The following is a 20,339-nucleotide window of genomic DNA, read 5'->3' as shown; positions in this document are numbered from 1 at the left end:
CCCGCTCCTAGTGATGTTCAGCTGCTGCAGGTGGGCTTCCCAGGCACCCCGGGGAGGGCAGCCACCAGTGGTCCTAGGCCTGTGTCATCACACTTAAATGTCCCTGTAGGAAAGGCTTTTGTCAACCTGCTGCCTGTTGAATAATACGGATTTTCATCCCAGAGAGGGCTTCTGATTGGGCTGGCTGGAGGCACGCTGGGCGTTCAGCGCAGCACGGAAGCCTGGGGGCTGGGCACGGTGACCAGCAGACCTGGGTCGCAGGTGACTGAAGCCAGAGTGATGGGAGCTGTGATCGGCAGCTCCACCAGGACCACACACAGCCACCAAGTGGCTGACCAAAACAAATGTCTCCTTCAGTTCCCAGCTCCCCAGGCTGGCCATTTAGCAGATATGGGATTGAGAGAGTTTGGGACGTTGCCCAGGCTAAAGGTTCTGGAATGCTCTTCTGGGGGGAGGAGAGAGGGCTGTGCTGCACATTTACACAGCGGAAGCTCTTCAGGGCAGACAGATGGGGATGGGGAGAACGAGGACAGCCTTGCGAGGGATGGCGCCGTCCTCAAGCAGCAGTTTCCCACAAGGACCTGGGCCCTTTCTTACAGAGCTCCTCTTTTAAGAGCTGTGTGAAAAGTAAAAATATATAGCCCAGTATGCCTTTTTATTTTGCTTTTGTCTGGCACAGCAATGGGGGCAGGGGGAAAGTCAGGGAGGTAACATCTGGGCGCATCTGGAAGCAGAGGGTGAAGAAAGGCCAAAGTCAGTCTGGTCTCCTTAGGACAGAACGTCTTGGGCTGGGATGTAGCTCAGTGGCCGAGCACTTGCGTAGCATATACGGGGCCCTGGGTTTGGTCCCCAGTAATGCCAAACAGCGACAGAACAACAAAACGGAACCTATGCATCCCGGGTTTGGGTGACCTTACGGACAGTCGCTAGCCGATGTGCTCAGCAGCGGGTCGGTTGAGTGGTAAAGTGCATAAAAGTGGCATTTATTTATGTGACCTCTAACTCTTATCAGGAGCTGGTGAATATCATGTGATGTTGTAAGTAGGTTAATAACAGCCAACGTGTCCTGAACAAGGATGTGCCGCATGTCAGACATCTGGCTCAGCACTTTATAAGCATAATTTCACAGGGTACTCTCCCCGGAGGGATTGTATTCTCATAGTTCATCTAATGTCACCATCACCCCATTTTACAGGTTCAGAAAACTGAGGCTTAAAGAAGGAAGTATGCCATGGGCCTCACAACTAGCAGGGGCAGGGCCTTGATTTGCCCCAAGTGCTGTGACTCGGTGGTGGGAATAGAGACGATGGAGCTGGTTCTGCTCTTAGGGAGTCGGAGCCGGTGCAGAGGAAGGGCCCGTGTTTGACCACCCGTCCTGCCAGTCATGGAAAACCTGCTGTGTGCCAGACCTTCCCAGGTAATGGGGTTCGGTAGACGTTCTCGCCTCTCTTCCTTTCTCTTCTCTTTTTAATTTTCAGAGCTGTGGTCTCACTATTGTTCAGGTTGGCCCCGAACTCCTGGGCTCAAGTGACCATCCTGCCTCAGCCTCCCCAATGGTTGAGACCACAGGTACCTACGGCCACAGTTGGCTCCTTCCTGGCCAGCGAAGAATTTTATAATTCATTGAGTTGTTAGAAAATAATCCCAAAAAAGAAAAAGAAGAAAATAATAGTTTTTGGTGTGTGTGTGTGTGTGTGTGTGTGTGTTTAGTGGGGACTGAACCCAGAGGCATTCAACCTCTGAGCTACATCCCCAGCCTGATTTTATTTTTATTTTGAAACAGGGTCGTCTTGCTAGGTTGGTGAGCATCTCATTACGTGCAGAGGCTATCCTCAAACTTGAGATTCTCCTGTCTCAGCCTCCCACATATTGGAATAACAAGCATGTACCACCACTATTTTTTTTTTTTTTTTTTTTTTGTGGTACTGGGGTTCCTGGAAGCCCTTCTACCTCCGGACTACACAGCCAGACCTATTTTTACATTTTTATTTGGAAACAGGGTCTCCTAAGCCAGCGCACGCGGCTGGCTTCGAAACTGGGTGATCCTCCTGTCTCTGCCTCCCAAACGCGGGGATTACAAGCGTGTGCCACCACGCCCGGCCACCACTAAATTTTATATAGTTTTGTAGGGAGAAGCAAATTCCACCTCCACTCTCGGGGTCCTGGCTAGGCTGGAGAATTAAATTGACATAAAATAGGTTAGTAGGGGGAGAGCAACATTTCTTCAATACAATTTTCTGTGGTACTGGGGTTTTTTTTTTTTTTTTTCTTCAGTATTGAGAATTGAATTCAGGGACATTCTACCTCCGAGCGACACCCCCAGCCCTATTTTTTATTCTTAATTTTGAAACAGGGTCTCACTGAGTTGCGGAGGGCCTAAGTAGCTGAGTCTGGCTGGCAAACTGCTGAGCCCTTCGGCAGGGGCGCACCTAAAGGTCCAGTGTACTACCCGCTGCGCCAGCCGTGCGGTCTGAGCTCAGAAGCAGGGCCCCCAGCAGGGAGGAAGCGGGAGAGGCCGCGGGGAGCCGGAGGCACCAGCTGTCCCAGAGGTTGGGGCCCGAGCTCCGCGCGGCCTCATTAGCCGGTCACGGGGGAGGGCGGGGTGACCTCCAGCTCACCAGCCCTGCAGCCATTAAACCCGTCCCCTCCCAGTGGCGGCGACTGCTCCCAAGCCCGCAAGGTGGGTGGAGCGGCTCTGGGGAAGGTGAGACGCTTGGGGCTCCTCTGCGTCCGGAGGGAGGCTGCCTGGGGGACAAAGTTGAGCGGACCCGAGTAAACAAGTTCGGGGAGCAGCCGCAGCAGCTGCCACCTGCCGGGCGGGGCCAGAGGCTCCGGACAGGGACAGAGCGGAGGCGGCGCCGGCCGGGCGGGGGACGCCCTGTCGCGGAGACCCCGCTCCTCCCCTGGAAGGGCCAGAGGCCGACCTCGCCAGCCCGGGGGTCTTGGGGACACCGGCTCCTTGAATGACCTGCACCCCTGCTCCCGCCCCGCAGGCGTCTGCTCCGCCGATAGGCGAGGTCCGGCCTGACACGGAAGGTCCACACTGAAGGTCTGGTCCACTCGGCCAAAGAAGATGCGCGCGCCCATCGTGAGTGCGGGGGGGGCTCGCGCCTGGCGGCTGCCGTGCAGGGAGAATTCTTAAGGATGTGGGAACTCTGCGCCTCCACCCTGCCGGCATCGGGTGGCACCGCGGGCCAGGGGCCACCTGTTGGCGTGGTCTGGGTTCTTGCCTGCACGGACTTGGAGACCCTGGATCTGGCCGGGTGGAAGGCGGGCGGGGAGGTGGCGGCTCGGGCCTTTTCTTAACTAGGGCGGGCTGCTGCCCTCTGGAGTCCAGGTGAGCACCAGTCAGCGGCTGGACCTGCTGCCCAGGGACCGTTTTTTGTCATTTGACCCACCTCATGACGCGCCCTGAAGCACCTTCCCAGCTCAGGGTCTGTCTGTCTGTCTGTCTGTCTGTCTCTCCCTCTTTCTCCTCTCTCTTTGCAGTACTGGGGGTGGAACCCAGGGACATTCTACCTCCGAGCTACATCCCCAGCCCTAGATTTTTTCTTTACTTTGAAACAGGGTCTCGCTAGATTGCGGAGGTCCTCCCTCACTAGGTGAGGCTGGCCTCAAACCGGGATCCTCCTGTCTCAGCCTCCGCAAGGACTGGGATTACAAGCCTGCGCCACCACACCCGCTGGGCTTCCTCAACTTGTGCTGTGTTGTCAGAAATCGCAAGGGGCTGAGGAAAAGGCCTCCCTTCATCCTGGCAGGACCACAGCACAGTGGTTCCCAGTCCAGGTTTGGGTGGCGGGCCCTCTGGGGTTGTGGTCTCCGTGAGCCCCTCACTATGGGACTCCGATCAAGTTCAAATTTACTATGTTCCACAGAGAGAGGATTATACCAGCCGGGCAAGGTGGTACCCCTTGTAATCCCACCTTGGGAGGCTGAGACAGGAGGGTGGAAGAGTCTCTCTAAGTCTCAGGAATTTAACAAGACCCTGCTTCAAATTAAAAAATAAAAAGAGGCTGGGGGTGTAGCTCAGAGGTACAATGCCCCTAGGTTCAATCCAGTCTAATGGCTTTTTAAATTTTTGATCTTTTAATTAATTTTTTGATATGGGGTCTTAACTATGTTCCCCAGGCTGGTGCTGAACTCCTGGGTTCAAGCAACTCTTCTGCCTCGGCTTCCTGAGCAGCGGGGACTACAGACAAACACCACGACTCCTGGCTTTCGTGGCTTTTAAATACCCCATATTAAGCCGGGCGTGGTGGCGCACGCTTGTAATCCCAGCATTTGGGAGGCTGAGACAGCAGGATCTGGGTTTGCAGACAGCCTCAGCGACTTAGGCCCTCTGCAACTCAGGGAGACCCTGTTTCAAAGTAATGAATAAAAATAAAGCTGGAGGTGTAGCTCGGAGGTAGAATGCCCCTGGGTTCCATCCCTAGTAACACACACACACACACACACACACACACACACACACACACACTACCCCATATTAAAAACATTTTCACTAAAACATCTACACCAGAAAATGTATCATATTTTTTTTTTAACTTTATTTGGTAGTTTTCCTTCTTCTGTAAGAATCGAGGAACATGGTTGAATGATTGTGAACCTTGACATTTATTTCATCCATTGCTAGAACTAGAGTCTAGTTCTTGGTCACTTTTTTAGTTTCTCCTGGTACTAGGAGACCAGACTGTTTTGTTTTTAAACATAGGAAAATGTAGGACCACAGGGATTGGCAGCACGAACTGTGTATAAAGTGAACTTGAACCAAGCCGAGCCATTAGGAGCTGACCGTGGACAGATGTGCTGAGACTGCTGGGGCTGGTTATGTAACTGCTGCTCTCTGATTTAACTTCCATGTTGAAGACAAAACATGGTTTTCTTTTTCTTTTAGTGTGATGCTGGGTATTGAACCCAGCAGCATTCTACCTCCGAGCTATACCCCCAGCCCTCTTTTATTTTTTATTTTGAAACAGGGTCTCACTAAATTGCTGAGGGCCTCGCTAGGTTGCTGAGGCTGTCCTCAAACCTGGATCCTCCTGTCTCAGCCTCCCAAGTACTGGGATTACAGGCATGAGCAACCACACCCAGCTTTTTGTGTGTGTGTGTGTGTGTGTGTGTTGAACCCAGAGTCATTCTACCTCTATGCCACACCCTACTTTTTGAAACAAGGTCTTGTCAAGTTGCTGAGAGCCTCATTAAGTTGCTGAAGCTGGCCTTGAACCCGTGATCCTCCTGTCTCATTTTCCCAAGTACTAGGATTGCAGGTGTGTGCCACCATGCTCAGCTTGGGCTCAGCTAATACAGTCACTCCATAAACAGGGCCGCACAGGGACAGCAGCCATTCACTCTGTGGGGTGTCGGGGAGACATTGGGAGTGGAGGTATTGAGCCCAAATCTCTCCATATTCCAAATTTGCTGTAACAGAAGGGCCCCAGGGCCTCTGTCTTCCTCTTCCACCCAGCCCATCGCTGAGTCTGGCGTGTCAGGCAGCTGCTTCCCAGAAGTGAAGACCCAAACTGAAACAGAAACCGAGCTCTGTGACCTGATGCAATTGGTGGGCTTTGCTTATTCTCTGAATCCAAACTCTTTAATAATAGGGCTGTGGGGGCAGCCCAGAGGTAGAATGCCTCTGGGTTCATTCTCCAGCACCATACACACACATAAAAAGTAAATAAGTAAGTAAGTAAATAAAAAATTAAAGTCAGGCATGGTAGTGCATGCCTGTAATCCCAGTACTTGAGAGACTGAGACAGGAGGATGGCAGGTTTGAGGCCAGCCTTAGCAGCTTAATGAAACCCTATTTCAAAATAAAAAGGTAAAATGGGACTGGGGATGAGTATAGCTCAAAGGTAGATATCCCCCGGGCTCAATCCCCAGTACCAAAAAAATAAAAAGGGCCGAGGGTACGCTACAATGCACAGTATTCTAGAGGGTTCTCCTGCGGGCTGCGTCAGAACTGCCCTGGGCTCACTTACCCCCGCGAGGCCCTGCGGGGCCTTCCTCGTGGTACCTGGAGGCCCTACCACATCCCTGGTTTTACAGGTATCATTTAAATGGTATTATTTATTTTATACAAGTAAAGACCATGCTAGGAGAGGTTAAGTAACTTCCCTTGGTCCCACAAATACAGAAGTACTGGTGACATCAGTGTGTGTCTGCCGGCCTCCAGAGCCGGGGCTTTCCACTGAACCGCGTCTAACTGAGGCTCCTTTTGTTGTGGTGACGCTGGGGGTTGAACCTTTAGGCCTCTACCTTGGAGGTACACCCCCAGCCCTTTTGAAAAAAAAATTATTATTTTTTGCAGTACTTGAGATTGATCCCGGGGCATTCTACCTCCAAGCTACATCTCCAGCCCTATTTTATTTTTTTTAAATTTTGAAACAGGGTCTCACTAAGTTGCGGAGGGTCTCACTAAGTAGCCGAGGCTGGCCACGAACCTGCAATCCTCCTGTCTCAGCCTCCCAAGAACTGGGATTATAGGCATGTGCCACCACGCCCGGCTGAAGTTTTTTGAAATAGGGTCTTGCTAGGTTGCTTGTTACTTGGCTGAGGCTGGCCTTGAACCTTCGATCCTTATGTCTTAGCCTCCCAAGTACGGGGATCACAGTCTCCGGCACCACTACCATGCCTGTGCAGAGGCACATCTAAAGAACTTTCCATCCTCATCGGCCACGTGTTAGGCTCCACATGAACAGTTTGAGCACATTTTCCATGTTTACAGGTTGAGTTTCCAAAACAGAGACAGGCTTCATTCTGCTTCACTTTCTCATATCCCTAAACTCCGACATCACCGTCCACCGTGCCACATGTGCGGTGGCGTCCCGGCACGGGCAGCTCTGAGCCTTGGGCCAGTTCCTTCCCATCTCTGAGCTCTGTTTCTGGGTCTGTAAAAGCAGGGATGTGGTAGGCCTCCAGGTACCATGAGGAAGGCCCCGGCAGGGCCTCGCGGGGGTAAATGAGCCCAGGGCAGTTCTGACGGAGCCCTCAGGAGAACCCGCCTGGTGGAGCCGTGGAGCCTGGAGGGCAGCCCACTTTTGCCTCCTTTTCCCAGAAAGCCGGGGAGCTTTGCGCTGCAGAGGCCGGGCCTGGTGCCCGCTAGAGCTGCCTCTGGCCCTCCCTGCGGCTGCCTGGGAGGCCTGGGCACAGGGCAGTGAGGGAAGGGTGCCGCGGCGGCAGCTCTGCTCAGCCCTCGGCTAGCTCTGCTCTGGCCGTGAAGCTGGGAGGCGCAGAGTCAGGCCTCCCCCTCGTCCTGCGGCCCAGGGCCTCAGCTGTCCTGTAGGTTGAAACGTTTTTAGTGTTCACCCCATTGTCTCAGTTATTCCATACACAAACCCAGCTGGGTAGGTAGCAGGAGTCCTGTTTAACCAGGAAGCTCAGAGAGGTTAAGTGGCTCCCGAGGGTCACACAGCAGTAGAGACGGGAGCTCCCTGGATGTGTCTAGGTGTCCCCAGGTGTGGTCTAGGTTTTGCTTCTCAGATTTTGGCCCAGCTCCTCAAGGGTTTCTTCTCCTTCTCCTCCTTCTTGTGGTGCTATGGATGGAAGCCAGAGACATTCTACCTTTGAGCTATACCCCCCAGCCTGATTTTATTTCTTATTTGGAAACAGGGTCTCCGTAGGTTGATGAGCGGCTCACTACTTGTGGAACCTGCCAGCCTCTTGTCTCAGCCTCCCACGTACTGGGATTACTGGTGTATTCTGCCATGCCCAGCTTGCATGGGTTTTCCTAAAGCCTTGGCACGAAACTCCCACGTCCCTCCTGGGAAATCCCTTCTAAGCGCCACGTAGATTTCGGTCTTGATTACAAGCCTCCAGACGTTTCCCTCAGTATCAAAAGTGAAAGTGGCTTGGGATTTCCACACTCCAGTGTGATTTAGGGGAAACTGCAGGAGACCTCGGCTCAGTCTGAGTCATGCCTCCACTGTGTCTCCAGCCGGTTCCAGATTATAAAAAAAAGTTTTCAGCCAGGGCGGTGGTGCATGCCATTAATCCCAGTACTTGGGATGCCAAGACAGGAGGATCCCAGGTTTGAGGCCAGCCTCAGCAATTTAGTGAGACTCTCCTCTCAGCAATTTAGCAAGACCCTGTTTCAAAATAAAAAAAAATAGGGCTGGGGGGCGTAGTTTGGAGGTAGAAAGCCTCTGGATTAAATCCCCAGTTAAAAAATCTATAACTTGCCGGGCGTGGTGGCGCACGCTTGTAATCCCCGCGCTTGGGAGGCGGAGACAGGAGGATCGCGCAGGTTCGAAGCCAGCCGCGCTGGCGTAAGAGACCGTTTCAAAAATATAAAATAGGTCTGGGAGTGTAGCCCGGAGGAAGAAGGGCTTCCAGGAACCCCAGTACCAAAAAAAAAAAAAAAAAAAAACCTATAACTTTTTCAACTAGAGAAGAACAGCTGCACCCCCAGGAACAGGTGCGGTAGAAACCGCCACTTACTGATGGATTGGTGTGCTGTGTGTGCTACAGTTCCTGGATTTCTGACCCTCAGGATGGATCCTGATCTCAGTAATCAGGATCAGGATCTCAGTAATCAGGTGCTGTAAATATCCCACCTTACAGCCGAGGCAGTGGAGGCTGGGAGAAGTTGGGTGAGCTCGCTTGAACAGTAAGTAGCTGAGCCTGGCTTTGAGCACAGAGCTTTAAGTGTGACCACTCTGCGGTTCCTGAAATCAAATCCATTCTTATTAAGCAACAGCAGTCATGCTCCTTTCCCTTCCTATTATTTTTCTGGACTTCCAAATTATAAGAAAAAAAAAAAAAAACACCCCAAACTCTGAGGCAGAGGGAGTGTGGGTGGCCTGGAATGCGGCCTGGAATGAGTGAGAAAAAAACACTTTTTGTTTTGTTTCAACCCAGAGCTTGTCGTGGGAGGGCCTGGCTTCCACACCGGCCAGGCCAGGCCGTCTGCAGGGCTGGCGTCTGCAGGGCTGGCCGCTCCTTCTTACCTGGGAACTGGCTGGGGCTCGTGTTCCAGCCTCGCCGCCGCTTGCAGATAACCTCCCCTCCCCTAGCCTCAGTTTCCCCAGCTGCGGAAAAGAGGCACGCATACCAATCTCAGGCCTTCCTTCCTTCCTTCTTTTGGGTTAAACCCAGGGGTATTCTACCTCTGAGCTACATTCCCAGCCCTAGTTTTTATTCTTTATTTTGAAACAGAGTCTTACTAAGTTGTGGAGGGCCTCACTAAGTAGTTAGGGCTGCCCTCAAACCTGCGATCCTCTTGTCTCAGGCTCACAAGCACCGGGATTACAGGCGTGCATCACCACGCCTCTGTTAACAAATCTCAGGTTTTCAATTTGACCCTGTCCCCTTTATCATTATTATTATTGTTGTTGTTGTCATATATTTTTGTGGTACTGGGGATTCTACCTCCGAGTTACATTCCCAGCCCTATTTTGTATTCTTTTGCAGAGGGCCTCACTAAGTAGCTGAGGCTGTCGGCGAACCGCGATCTTCCCGTCTCAGCCTCCTTAATGCTGGGATTACACGCGTGTGTCACCACGCTTGGCCCTTGTCCCTTTAAACACCACCCCTCCTGTGGGTCCCACTCGGCTGCACAGTAGAGTCTTCTGAAACTTTTAAGAACAGACCAGGCTTCCCAGCATTCGGGAGGCTGAGACCGGAGGATCCCGGTTCGCAGACAGCCTGAGCTACTTAGTGAGGCCCTCTGCAACTCAGTGAGACGTGGTTTCAAAATAAAGATTAAAAAATAGGGCAGGGGGTGTAGCTCGGAGGTTGAATGCCCCTGGGTTCCATCCCCAGACCCTCAAAAAAAAAAAAAAAAAAAAAAACCAACAACAAGAACAGACCAGGCTGGGCTCCATCCAGAGGCCCAGCCCTGGCCACCTGGCCACCTGGTAGAGCACGCTGGGATTCCAGCCCGCAGCAGAGCTTGGCTCCCGAAGCCCCGCCCCTTTGGCCCCGCCCCTGTATCCCTATCTCGGCCAATCCCCTTCAGGCCACTTCCTCTCCACCACCTCTGACTGCTGGGCGGGATGGGGGTAGGACCTCCATGTTCTTAGGTCTGGGTTTGAATCCCGCCTTACTTTCTATACTTTCCCTTCACTTCTTAGGACTTCCCGGAAAGTCTCAGGTATTGTGTCTTCTCCTTTCCCTCCAGTTCCTTTCCCCTCACTTCCCGTAAACCCATCCACTCCTAGAGCATCTGTGCTCTTAAAGGTCCCGGACGCCCTGACACCTCTGCTCTCCGGGTTGCTGTGTGCAGTTGCTCCCGCGCCTCCCCCGCTGGCTGCTCACACCTGCTGGCCCAGGCTGCCCGTCTGCCCTGGCCCCATCCCAGTCTCCCAGTTGCTCTGGCCAGAAACCCTGGGGTCATCTGGCTCTCTCTCCTGCACACCCTCTTCATTCCATTGGCGGGACCTTCAGAGGGGACCCAGGGCCCAACACTCCTCACCTCTGCCTGCTCCCGCTCCTGCCCTGGCCTCCTTACAGGAATATTATCTTTTCCTAACGCACCAGCCAGAGGGACCCTTTAAAAACCCACTTCTGGGCCCAGCGTGGTGGCGCACGCTTGTAATCCCAGCATTTGGGAGGCTAAGATGGAGGTTTGCCATTTGCAGACAGCCTCAGCTACTTAGTGAGGAGGCCCTTTGCAACTCAGTGAGACCCTGTTTCAAGATAAGGAATAAAAAAATAGAGCTGGGGGGTGTAGCTTGAAGGTAGAATGCCCCTAGGCTCCATCCCTAGTATCCTCCCCTTCCCCCAAAAAAAGCCTGTTTCAAAATAAAAAATGGAAAGCTGGGGCCATAGCTTGGTGGTAGAATGCTCCTGGGTTCAATCTCCCGTGCCACAAAACAAAACAAAAACCCACACACAAAAACTAAACAACAACAAAAACCCCATGTTGGATCATGACTCTCCTGTGTTCCACCCCCTGTGGTGGCCCCTGTCAGTCAGAGCAAAGTCAGAGGCCTCTGAGTGGCTGCTAGTGGGTGATACACAGCCTCCCTCCCCTGCTGTGGTCCCCTCGACCCTCCAAGCCACCACTTCCCCTCCCCTCCAGCCCCAGCAACACAGCTAATTCCTTCCTTCTTTCCTTCCTTCCTTCTTTCCTTCCTTCCCTCCCTCCCTCCCTCCCATTTTTTTTTGTAGTTTGAACCTGGGCAGTTGAACCCAGGGGCCTTTTACCTCTGAGCTACACCCCCAGTCCTATTTTATTTTTTATGTTTGAAACAGGGTCTCACTACGTGGTGGAGAATCTCGCAAAATTTCTGAGGCTGGCCTCAAACCCGCGTTCCTCCGGTCTGAGGCCTTCGCCGCCACACCCAGTTTCAGTGTTTTTGTTTGTTTGTTTATCTCCCTGTCTGCTCACGTAATCCCCCTGCCCTCTCCGGTGGCTGTCTGCACTCTTGGGTGGAGAGCAAATGATTTGATTGGTCCCCGCAGAGGTTATGTGGGTTATTTTCCAGTAGTAATTTCAGAGGCCAGAAATTGCTCCTCAATTTGCTTGCTAAGGAAAATGGCCATCACAGGGCTCTTTGGAACTGTTTTTGTGGAGAGAGAAAGGCTTTGGGGGCTGAAAACCTGTGGTCGCGAATCTCAGCTTCACCATTGGGCACTCGCTGGCTGGGGTGCCCCGTTCCTGAGTCCTGAGCATTTTGTGGAGCGGAGCTTAGTTCCCAGTGTAGAACCACTGGACAGAGCAATTCAGCTGGCTTCCCTGGAAGGCAGCGGGTCGTTTCACAAGGGTGGTAGACCTTTTTTTTTTTTTTTTTTGGCAAACAGCCAGATAGTAAACATTTCAGGTTTCTTCAGCTATAAGGTCACTGCCGCAGCTCCTCAACCCTGCTGACACAGAGAGAAAGCGGCCATGGACAAAAATGTAAACGTGTTGGTGTGGTCCTGTTCCAGTAAAACTTTATTGACACTGAAATTTAAAGTTCATGTAATTTTCATGTGTCACAAAATGTTCTTTGATTCAGAATTTACCCCCAACTTCCTGAAATTGTAAAAATTATTCTGAGCTTGCCGGGCGTGGTGGTGCACGCTTGTACCCAGTACTTGGGAGGCTGAGACGGGAGGATCACAGTTTCTGGGACAGCCTCAGCTACTTAGGCCCTCTGCAACTCAGTGAGACCCTGTTTCAAAATAAAGAATAAAAAATAGGGCTGGGGTGTAGCTCAGAGGTAGAATGCCCCTGGGTTCCATCTCCACTACTGTTTAAAAAAAATGTAGAGAACTGGACACTAGCAAGGACAAAATACGTGTTAATTTTTAAACATTTTTCTTTTTGAGCCGGGCTTGGTGGCGCACACTTGCAATCCCAGCATTCGGGAGGCTGAGACCGGAGGATCACAATTTGCAGCCAGCCTCAGCTACTTAGTGAGGCCCTCTGCAACTCAGTGAGACCCGGTTTCAAAATAAAGAATACAAAATAGGGCAGGGGGTGTAGCTCGGAGGTCGAATGCCCCTGGGTTCCATCCCCAGACCCACACACACAAATTTTTTTTTCTTTTTTTCTTTTTTGTTTTTAGTGCCAGCGCTGTGAGCTCCTTGGTTTCTGTGTATCCCTGGGCATTTCCAGTTTGCAGCTTCTTTCAGGACTGCTGCCTGGACTTTTCTGTCCTTTAGCTTTCTGTCTGGGGAAATCACTCTGGTTAAATTTCCCTTTGGGAATCCTTGCAAACTCTGAACAAACAATGAACACCCTTTTTTTTCTTTAATTCTGGAAAACTAATGGAATTTCTAAATTGTGACCGTGTCCATTGTTCTAAATCAGGTTCCGGCCAGGCGTGGTGGTCCATGCTTGTAATCCTAGTACTTGAGAGGCTGAGAAGGGAGGATTGCAGGTTCATGGCCAGCCGCAGCTGCTTAGTGAGGCCCTGTTTCAAAATAAAGAATAAAAAATAGGATTGGGGATGAAACTCAGAGGTAGAATGTCGCTGAGTTCCATCCCCAGTACTGCAAACAAAAACAAAAACAAAAACAGGTTTTTTTTTTTTTTTTGGTGGTACTGGGGTTCCTGGAAGCCCTTCTACCTCTGGGCTACACTCCCAGACCTATTTTTATATTTTTATTTGGAAACAGGGTCTCCTAAGCCAGCGCGGGGCTGGCTTCGAACCTGTGCTATCCTCCTGTCTCTGCCTCCCAAGCCCAGGGATTACAAGCGTGCGCCACCACGCCCGGCCAAAAACAGGTTTTGATTAAGAACTGGATACTGTATCTTTGGATGACAAGTCACATTGCCATAGAGAACATGATTTATCTGTAAAATTCCTATAAGATTTTTTCCCTTATATGATACACGCTTGAGAGGTGTGTGTGTGTGTGTGTGTGTGTGTGTGTGTGTGTGAGAGAGAGAGAGAGAGAGAGAGAGAGAGAGAGAGAGAGAGAGAGAGAAAGAAGAAGAAGAAGAAGAAGGAGGAGGAGGAGAGGAGAGGGAGGGAGAGAGAGATACTGGGGGTTGAACTCAACAACATTCTACCTCTGAGCTACATTCCCAGCCCTATTTTACTTTTATTTTGAAACAGGGTCTCACTAAGTTGTAGAGGGCCTCTCACGAGATTGCTGAGGCTGGTGGCCTTCAACCTACGATCCTCCTATCTCAGCCTCCCAAGTACTGGGATTACAGGCGTGCGCTGCCACATCTGGCTCACTTGTAGCTATTTTTCTATGAAGTAATAACTGGATTGCACACTGACCTGCCGCTCAGGGACTTACAGAGGTGCAATTGGCTGCTCCTACTACCTACTATTTTTTATCCCAGGGGAGGCCACTGGGCGTGTCCTCCCTCCCCATCTTATTTTTTTGCGTGCATGGTACTGAGGATGAAACCCAGGGGCATTCTACCTCCAAGCTGCACCCTCAGTCCTGTTTTTTTATTCTTTATTTTGAAACAGGGTCTCACTGAGTTGCAAAAGGCCTCACTAAGTAGCTTAGGCTGGCCACAAACCGTGAACCTCCTGTCTCAGCCTCCTAAGTACTGGGATTACAAGCGTGTGCCCCCACGCCTGGCTTCCCCTCCTCGTCTTTGATGGGCCCTCTCAGCAGGCCTCCCAGCCTGGCATGGAATGTGCAGACTCTGTGTGTGTGCCCGGGCAGCAGGCGGCCCAGCGCCCACCCTTGTCTTCGCTGTGCTGGCCCTTCCTGTCTAGGGCCTCAGCAGGCAGAGGGGAGGAACCTGGAGCTGAAGGTTGTGCCTGGGGCGCAGATCCTTGTCCCTTCGAGACTAGGTTGGCCTGGACCTCAGAAGCTGGTTGTTGTCCCAGTGGGACACACAGCGCAGGGACCCTGGGACATCCCTAGTGTCGAATAAACATCTGGAACCTCTCTGCAGTTCTCTTACTCCGCATCCCAGGCCCCCCAGCAGGGAGGCCTCTGGGGAGTGTCTACAGCACCCTTCCTACTTTCTGCTTCTCATATGCCCTTGCACACCCACACATACACTCATACACGCTTGCACACACAGTCTCACACTCGCACATTCACTCCCAAACATACTCTCTCACGGGTGTACACGTTACTACCAGAGGCCAATCCCAATTGCCCATCAGGCCCTGGGACAGCCGGGGGTGCCCGCGGAACCACCCTGCAGACGCAGCAGCCTCAGGTAGCAGCTCTCGTGGTGAGTCAGGCGTGTAGCACATGACTGTAAGCCCAGGACTTGGGAGGCAGAGATAGGAGGATCACAGGCTCGAGGCCAGCCTCGGCAACCTAGCAAGACCCCTGACAGCTTAGTGAGATCCTGTTTCAAAATAGAAATAAAACATGCCAGGCATGGTGGCGCACGCTTGTAATCCCCGCGCTTGGGCGGAGACGGGGATCACACAGGTTTGAAGCCAGCCGCACTGGCTTAAGAGACCCTGTTTCCAAATAAAAATATAAAATAGGTCTGGGAGAGTAGTCCAGCAGTAGAAGGGCTTCCAGGAACCCCAGTACCACCAGAAAGAAAGAAAGAAAGAAAGAAAGAAAGAAAGAAAGAAAGAAAGAAAGAAAGAAAGAAGAAAAGAAAAGAAAGCAGAGCTGGGGGCATAGCACAGAGGTAGACTACTTCTGAGTTTATTCCCCAGTACCACACACACACAAACCAGGGGTGTTTGCCTGCTGGTTGATGTGTGGTCAAGACACCAGGCTGGCTTGTGTTGAGTCCTGGTCATGTCGCTCATGAGCCATGTGGCTTTGTGCGAATTCTCTGATGTCTCTGAGCCATGACTTCCTCATCCATAAATGGGGTTCATGATGGCGCCTGCCTCATAGGCCGAGTGTGTGGATTTATTGAGCCAGGTTTGTAAAGTACTTAGCAGAGTGCTTGGCAAAAGATAAGTTTTCATTTTTAATATTCTTAGAAAGAGTAACAACAAGACAGCTGACTCCAGCTAATAAACCTTTTAGCAGCCGGGTGTGGTGGTGCACACTGTAATCCCAGTGCTTGGGAGGCTGAGACAGGAAAATCGCAGATTTTCACAGCCAGCTTCAGCTACTTAGTGAGGTCCTCTGGAACTTAGTGAGACCCTGTTTCAAAATAAAGAATAAGCCGGGCATGGTGGCGCACGCTTGTAATCCCAGTGGTTGGGAGGCTGAGACAGAAGGATCACACAGGTTCGAAGCCAGCCTCAGCTTTTTAGTGAGGCTCTCAGCAACTTAGTGAGACCTTGTTTCTAAATTAAGTATAAAATAGGTCTGAAAGTATAGCCCGGAGGTAGAAAAGCCCCTGGGTTCTATCCTCAGTAACACACACACACACACCCACAAAAAAAAAAAAAAAAAATAGGGCTGGGGGTACAGCTTGGAGGTAGAGTGCCCCTGGGTTCCATCCCCAGTACTGGAAAAAAAAAAAAAAAAAGAGCTGGGCATGGTGGCGCATGCTTGTAATCCCAGTATTTGGGAGGCTGAGACAGGAAAATCATAGGTTTAGAGCCAGCCTCGACAACTTGGTGAGGTCCTCCTCAACTTAGTGAGACCAAATAAAAAATAAAATTGGGCTGGGGGTTTAGTTCAGAAATAAAATGCCTCTGGGTTCAATCCCTGGTGCTACAATAAATAAATAAATAATAAATAAACGAAGCCTTTTGGTTTGTACTACATAGTTTGTAAGGACAGGGTCGGGTGGGGTGGGGGCCCATGGTCCCTGCAGCTCCCACTGGCATGGCTGGGCTTGGGACACATATCCTGCTGAGCTGATTGCTGGGGGCCACTGACTGAACCTTCAACTGAGACCTGGTTCCGAGGACTCAAGACGTCTCTAACAGCCGTGTTCTTGGTTTTGCAGCCAGAGCCCAAGCCGGGAGACCTGATCGAGATTTTCCGCCCTTTCTACAGACACTGGGCCATCTACGTTGGCGATGGATATGTGGTCCACCTGGCTCCCCCAAGTAAGGGCACCAGGCACCCGCTGTGCAGCCTGGGGCTGGGAAGAGGGGATGGGACTGTGGGTGACAGAGGCAGCCCAGCTTTCTCCTTGCTTCCTGACTGGTGGTTTGTATCTGAGTGTTACAAGAATGCAGCTTGATGTGGGCATCGAACGCTGGTTTTCAATCTCTGCTCTCTGGAACCCCAGGAGGGTTCTTGAAGGGGGGTGCTGAAGCCGATGTCTAAAGGGGTGGCCCTGTTTTTATTTATTTATGCAGAACTGGGGATGGATCCCAGGGGTATTCTACCTCCAAGCTAAACCCCCAGCCCTAATATTTTCTTTATTTTGGAACAGGGTCTCAGTTAGTTGTGGAGGTCCTTGCTAAGTAGCTGAGGCTGGCCGCAGACCTTCGATCCTCTTGTCTTAGCCTCCCGAGTACTGGGATTGCAAGTGTGCGCCACCACGCCCAGCTCTCTTTTCATTAAAAAAAAAATTTAAAACAGGGTCTTGCTAAATTGCTGAGGCTAATTTCAAACCTGTGAACCTCCTGTCTCAGCCTCCCAAGTACTGAGATTATAGTGTCACCACACCTGGCTAGTCAGTGAATTAAAAAAAAATTCATCCATGTAGAGTGGATGGCACGTGTGACGATGGTCCAGATGCAGAACCTTCTCTGAGGTTAGAAGACGCCCGCTTGCAGCCGGGCGTGGTGGGCATGCTTGTAATCCCCGCGCTTGGGAGGCTGAGACAGGAGGATCGCGCAGGTTCGAAGCCAGCCTCAGCTACTTAGTGAGGCTCTCAGCAACTTAGTGAGACCCTGTTTCCAAATAAAAATATAAAATAGGTCTGGGAGAATAGCCCAGAGGTAGAAAGCCTCTGGGTTCCACCTCCAGTACTACCAAAAAAAAAGACTCCCACCTGCCTCTTCAATAATGCCCTGGCCACCCGCCCAGGCAGCCCCTGTCCAACCTCCCATGCCTGGAAGAGCCTTGTCTGTTCTAGAAGTGCAGGGGAGAGGAGTGGCAGAGCCTTCTTCCACTCCAAGCTGTGGCCCGAGGCCCTTCCTAGTGTTGGGAGCGGCATCGGCATCACCTTCCTCCTTCCTGGGTATCTCCCATTGACTCCCACCATTCTTCTGACCTCAGGAGGGTTCCCGTTTTGCACAGCTATGAATGGAGCTGCCCAGGCACTCTCAAATGTGCCTCTTGCCCTTCCCTTTACTCTTCATTTTTTCTGCGGTACAGGGGATGGAACCCAGGGGCATTCTACTTCTAAGTTTCACCCCCAGCCCTATTTTTTATTCTTTATTTTGAAACAGGGTCTCACTAAGCTAAAGCTACAGAGGGCCTCACTAAGTAGCTGAGGCTGTCCACAAACCTGTGATCCTCCTGTCTCCGCCTCCCAAGCGCGGGGATTACAAGCGTGCGCCACCACGCCCGGCCCACCCCTTTACTTTTAATGGGTGGTCTAAATTAATGGCTTTACTTTGTACTTAAAGAGCAATCAGAAGTAACCAGAATAGAAGTTATCTTTGCCACCTCTGATTAGGGTTGAAGATGAATTCTGTCCAAATTATTGGGGTGCTATTACTGCTTCTGGGGGGCCTAATCCTGGCAGAGCCACAGTGGCTCTTTGACAGTGACCTCCTGTGATACCACCAAGGCTTTTTTTGTTTTTTTTTGGGGCGTACTGGGAATGAAACCCAGGGGCATTCTACCTCCAAGCGACACCCCCAGCCCTATTTTTTTATTCTTTATTTTGCTTTTTTTTTTTTTGGTGGTGGTACTGGGGTTCCTGGAAACCCTTCTACTTCTGGGCTACACACCCAGACCTATTTTTATACTTTTTAAAATTTGGAAACAGGGTCTTTTAAGCCAGCGCTGCTGGCTTCGAACCTGCGCGATCCTCCTGTCTTTGCCTCCCAAGTGTGGGGATTACAAGCGTGCGCCACCACGCCCGGCTCTCCGCCCAGGCTTTTGAGCGTACCTCTTTTTTTTTTCTTTTTTCTTTTTTGGTATTGGAGATTGAACTCAGGGATATCCTATCTCTGAGCTCCACCCCCAGCCCTATTTTATTTATTTTGAAGCAGAATCTCACTGAGCTGCCGAGAGTCTTGCTGAATTGCTGAGGTGGACTTCTCTCAATCCTCCCGTCTCAGCCTCTCAAGTACTGCTGTTACAGGCCTGCGCCACCGCACCCAGCTCCTGGGTCCACCTCTTGGGTGCACACCCACTTTTCTAGCACACCTCTCCCCCATTGCACCCGTTGGCTGGGTTGGGAGGATGTCGGGCTCTGGGCCTCAGCGCCATCTGGTCCTCTTGCTGAAAGGAGACTCCTGTTTTTCAAAGCCATTTAATCTCGGGAGCCCTGGTGCCTCTTCTGGGCCTCACCGGGGCCAGGGCTGTGGGGGTAGGCGCGGGACCCTTTACACCAAGGGAGCAGCTGCGAGGTTTCGTTCCCTTTGCTCCCAGAGGATGGATAATTCTGAAAACCAGCTGCCTTTTTTTTTTTTTTTTTGGTGGTACTGGGGGTGGAACCCAGAGGCTTTCTACCTCTGGGCTATACTCCCAGACCCATTTTATATTTTATTTGGAAACAGGGTCTCACTAAATTGCTGAGAGCCTCGCTCAGTAGCTGAGGCTGGCTTCAAACCTGTGTGACCCTCCTGTCTCAGCCTCCCGAGCGCGGGGATTACAAGCGTGCCCACCACGCCCAGCCCAGCTGCCTTTTGTATAGCTTTGTGAAATGAAAATGCTGTGGCCCCAAGGGAATCACAAAAGGGTCACACCTGATTCTGCCAGAAGGCTGAGTGCACACCTGGCTCACAGTTGTACATAATCAACTTAGCAGTCACTGGTGCTGAAGCCCAGTTAAAAACTTATTTAGGTTAAAAAATATTCACAGGCTGGGCATGGTGGTGCATGCCTGTAATCCCAATACTTGGGAGGTTGAGACAGGAGGATCACAGGTTTGAGACCAGCCTCAGCCACTTAGAGAGGCCCTCTGCAACTTAGTGAGATCCTGTTTTAAAATAAAAGAATAAAATAGGGCTGGGGTGGGGGTAGCTGAGAGGTAGGATGCCCCTGGGTTTAATCTCAAGTACCACCAAAAAGAAAAAGAAAATCACAGTTAAGCCGGACATGATGGTGCATGCCTGTAACCCCAGTACTTGGAAGGCTGAGACAGGAGGATTCAGGTTTAAGGCTTGTGCATGGTAACTTAATAAGATCCGTGTGTGTGTGTGTGTGTGTGTGTGTGTGTGTGTGTGTGTGTGGTACTCTGGGTGGAACCCAGGGGCTTTTTTTTTCTACCTCCAGGCTATACTCCCAGACTTATTATTTAATGTTTTACTTGGAAACAGGGTCTCACTGAGTTGCTGAAAGCCTTAATTCCTGAGGCTGGCTTTGAATCTGTGCTCCTCTTGTCTCAGCCTCCCAAGTGCTGAGATTATAAGCATGCGCCACCATGCCTGGCTAATGAGATCCATTTTAAAATTAAAAAAAAAAATTAAAAAGGACCAGGGCTGTCGGGTGTGGTGGCGCACGCTTGTAATCCCTGCGCTTGGGAGGCAGAGACAGGAGGATCACATAGGTTTGAAGCCAGCATCGCTGGCTTAAGAAACCCTGTTTCCAAATAAAAAATAGGTCTGGGAGTGTAGCCCGGAGGTAGAAGGGTTCCATCCCCAGTGCCACCAAAAAAAAGGGGCAGGGCTGTAGCTCAGTGGTAGAGAGTGTCTGGATTCAATCCCTAGTACCCACGTCCCCCGATCACAATAAATAATGGGACTGCAGCTGGGCGTGGTAGCGCATGCTTGTTATCCCTGAACTTGGGAGGCTGACACAGGAGCATCTGGGTTCATTGCCAACCTCAGCTATTTAGTGAGACCCTCTGCAACTTAGTCAGACCCTGTTTTCTGAATAAAGAATGAAAGATTGGGCTGGGGGGGAGTAGCTCGGAGGTAGAGTGCCCCTGGGTTAAATCCCCAGCAACACACACACACGCACACACGCACACACGCACACACACACACACG

At 51.3% G+C, this 20,339-nt stretch overlaps 1 protein-coding gene across 1 annotated transcript in view; it reads left to right on the top strand.

The window, feature by feature from the left end:
* Positions 1-1,386: 1,386 nt before the first annotated feature.
* Positions 1,387-20,339, top strand: part of LOC308278242 (phospholipase A and acyltransferase 3) — a gene marked incomplete at its 3' end in the record, with an annotated part of 32,206 nt that continues 13,253 nt past the window's right edge. The window contains exons 1-3 of the mRNA XM_080717892.1: positions 1,387-1,417; positions 2,994-3,088; positions 16,226-16,328. Of these exons, the coding sequence (XP_080574018.1) occupies positions 3,074-3,088; positions 16,226-16,328 (118 nt within the window). The 5' untranslated portion in view covers positions 1,387-1,417; positions 2,994-3,073. The remainder of the gene's footprint in view (positions 1,418-2,993; positions 3,089-16,225; positions 16,329-20,339) is intronic.

Source organism: Muscardinus avellanarius, assembly GCF_963383645.1.
Source record: "Muscardinus avellanarius genome assembly, chromosome: 1".
NCBI classification, from domain to species: Eukaryota; Metazoa; Chordata; class Mammalia; order Rodentia; family Gliridae; genus Muscardinus; species Muscardinus avellanarius.
Note: the sequence above shows the minus strand (reverse complement) of the source record. Positions and strands in the feature narration are given on the sequence as shown.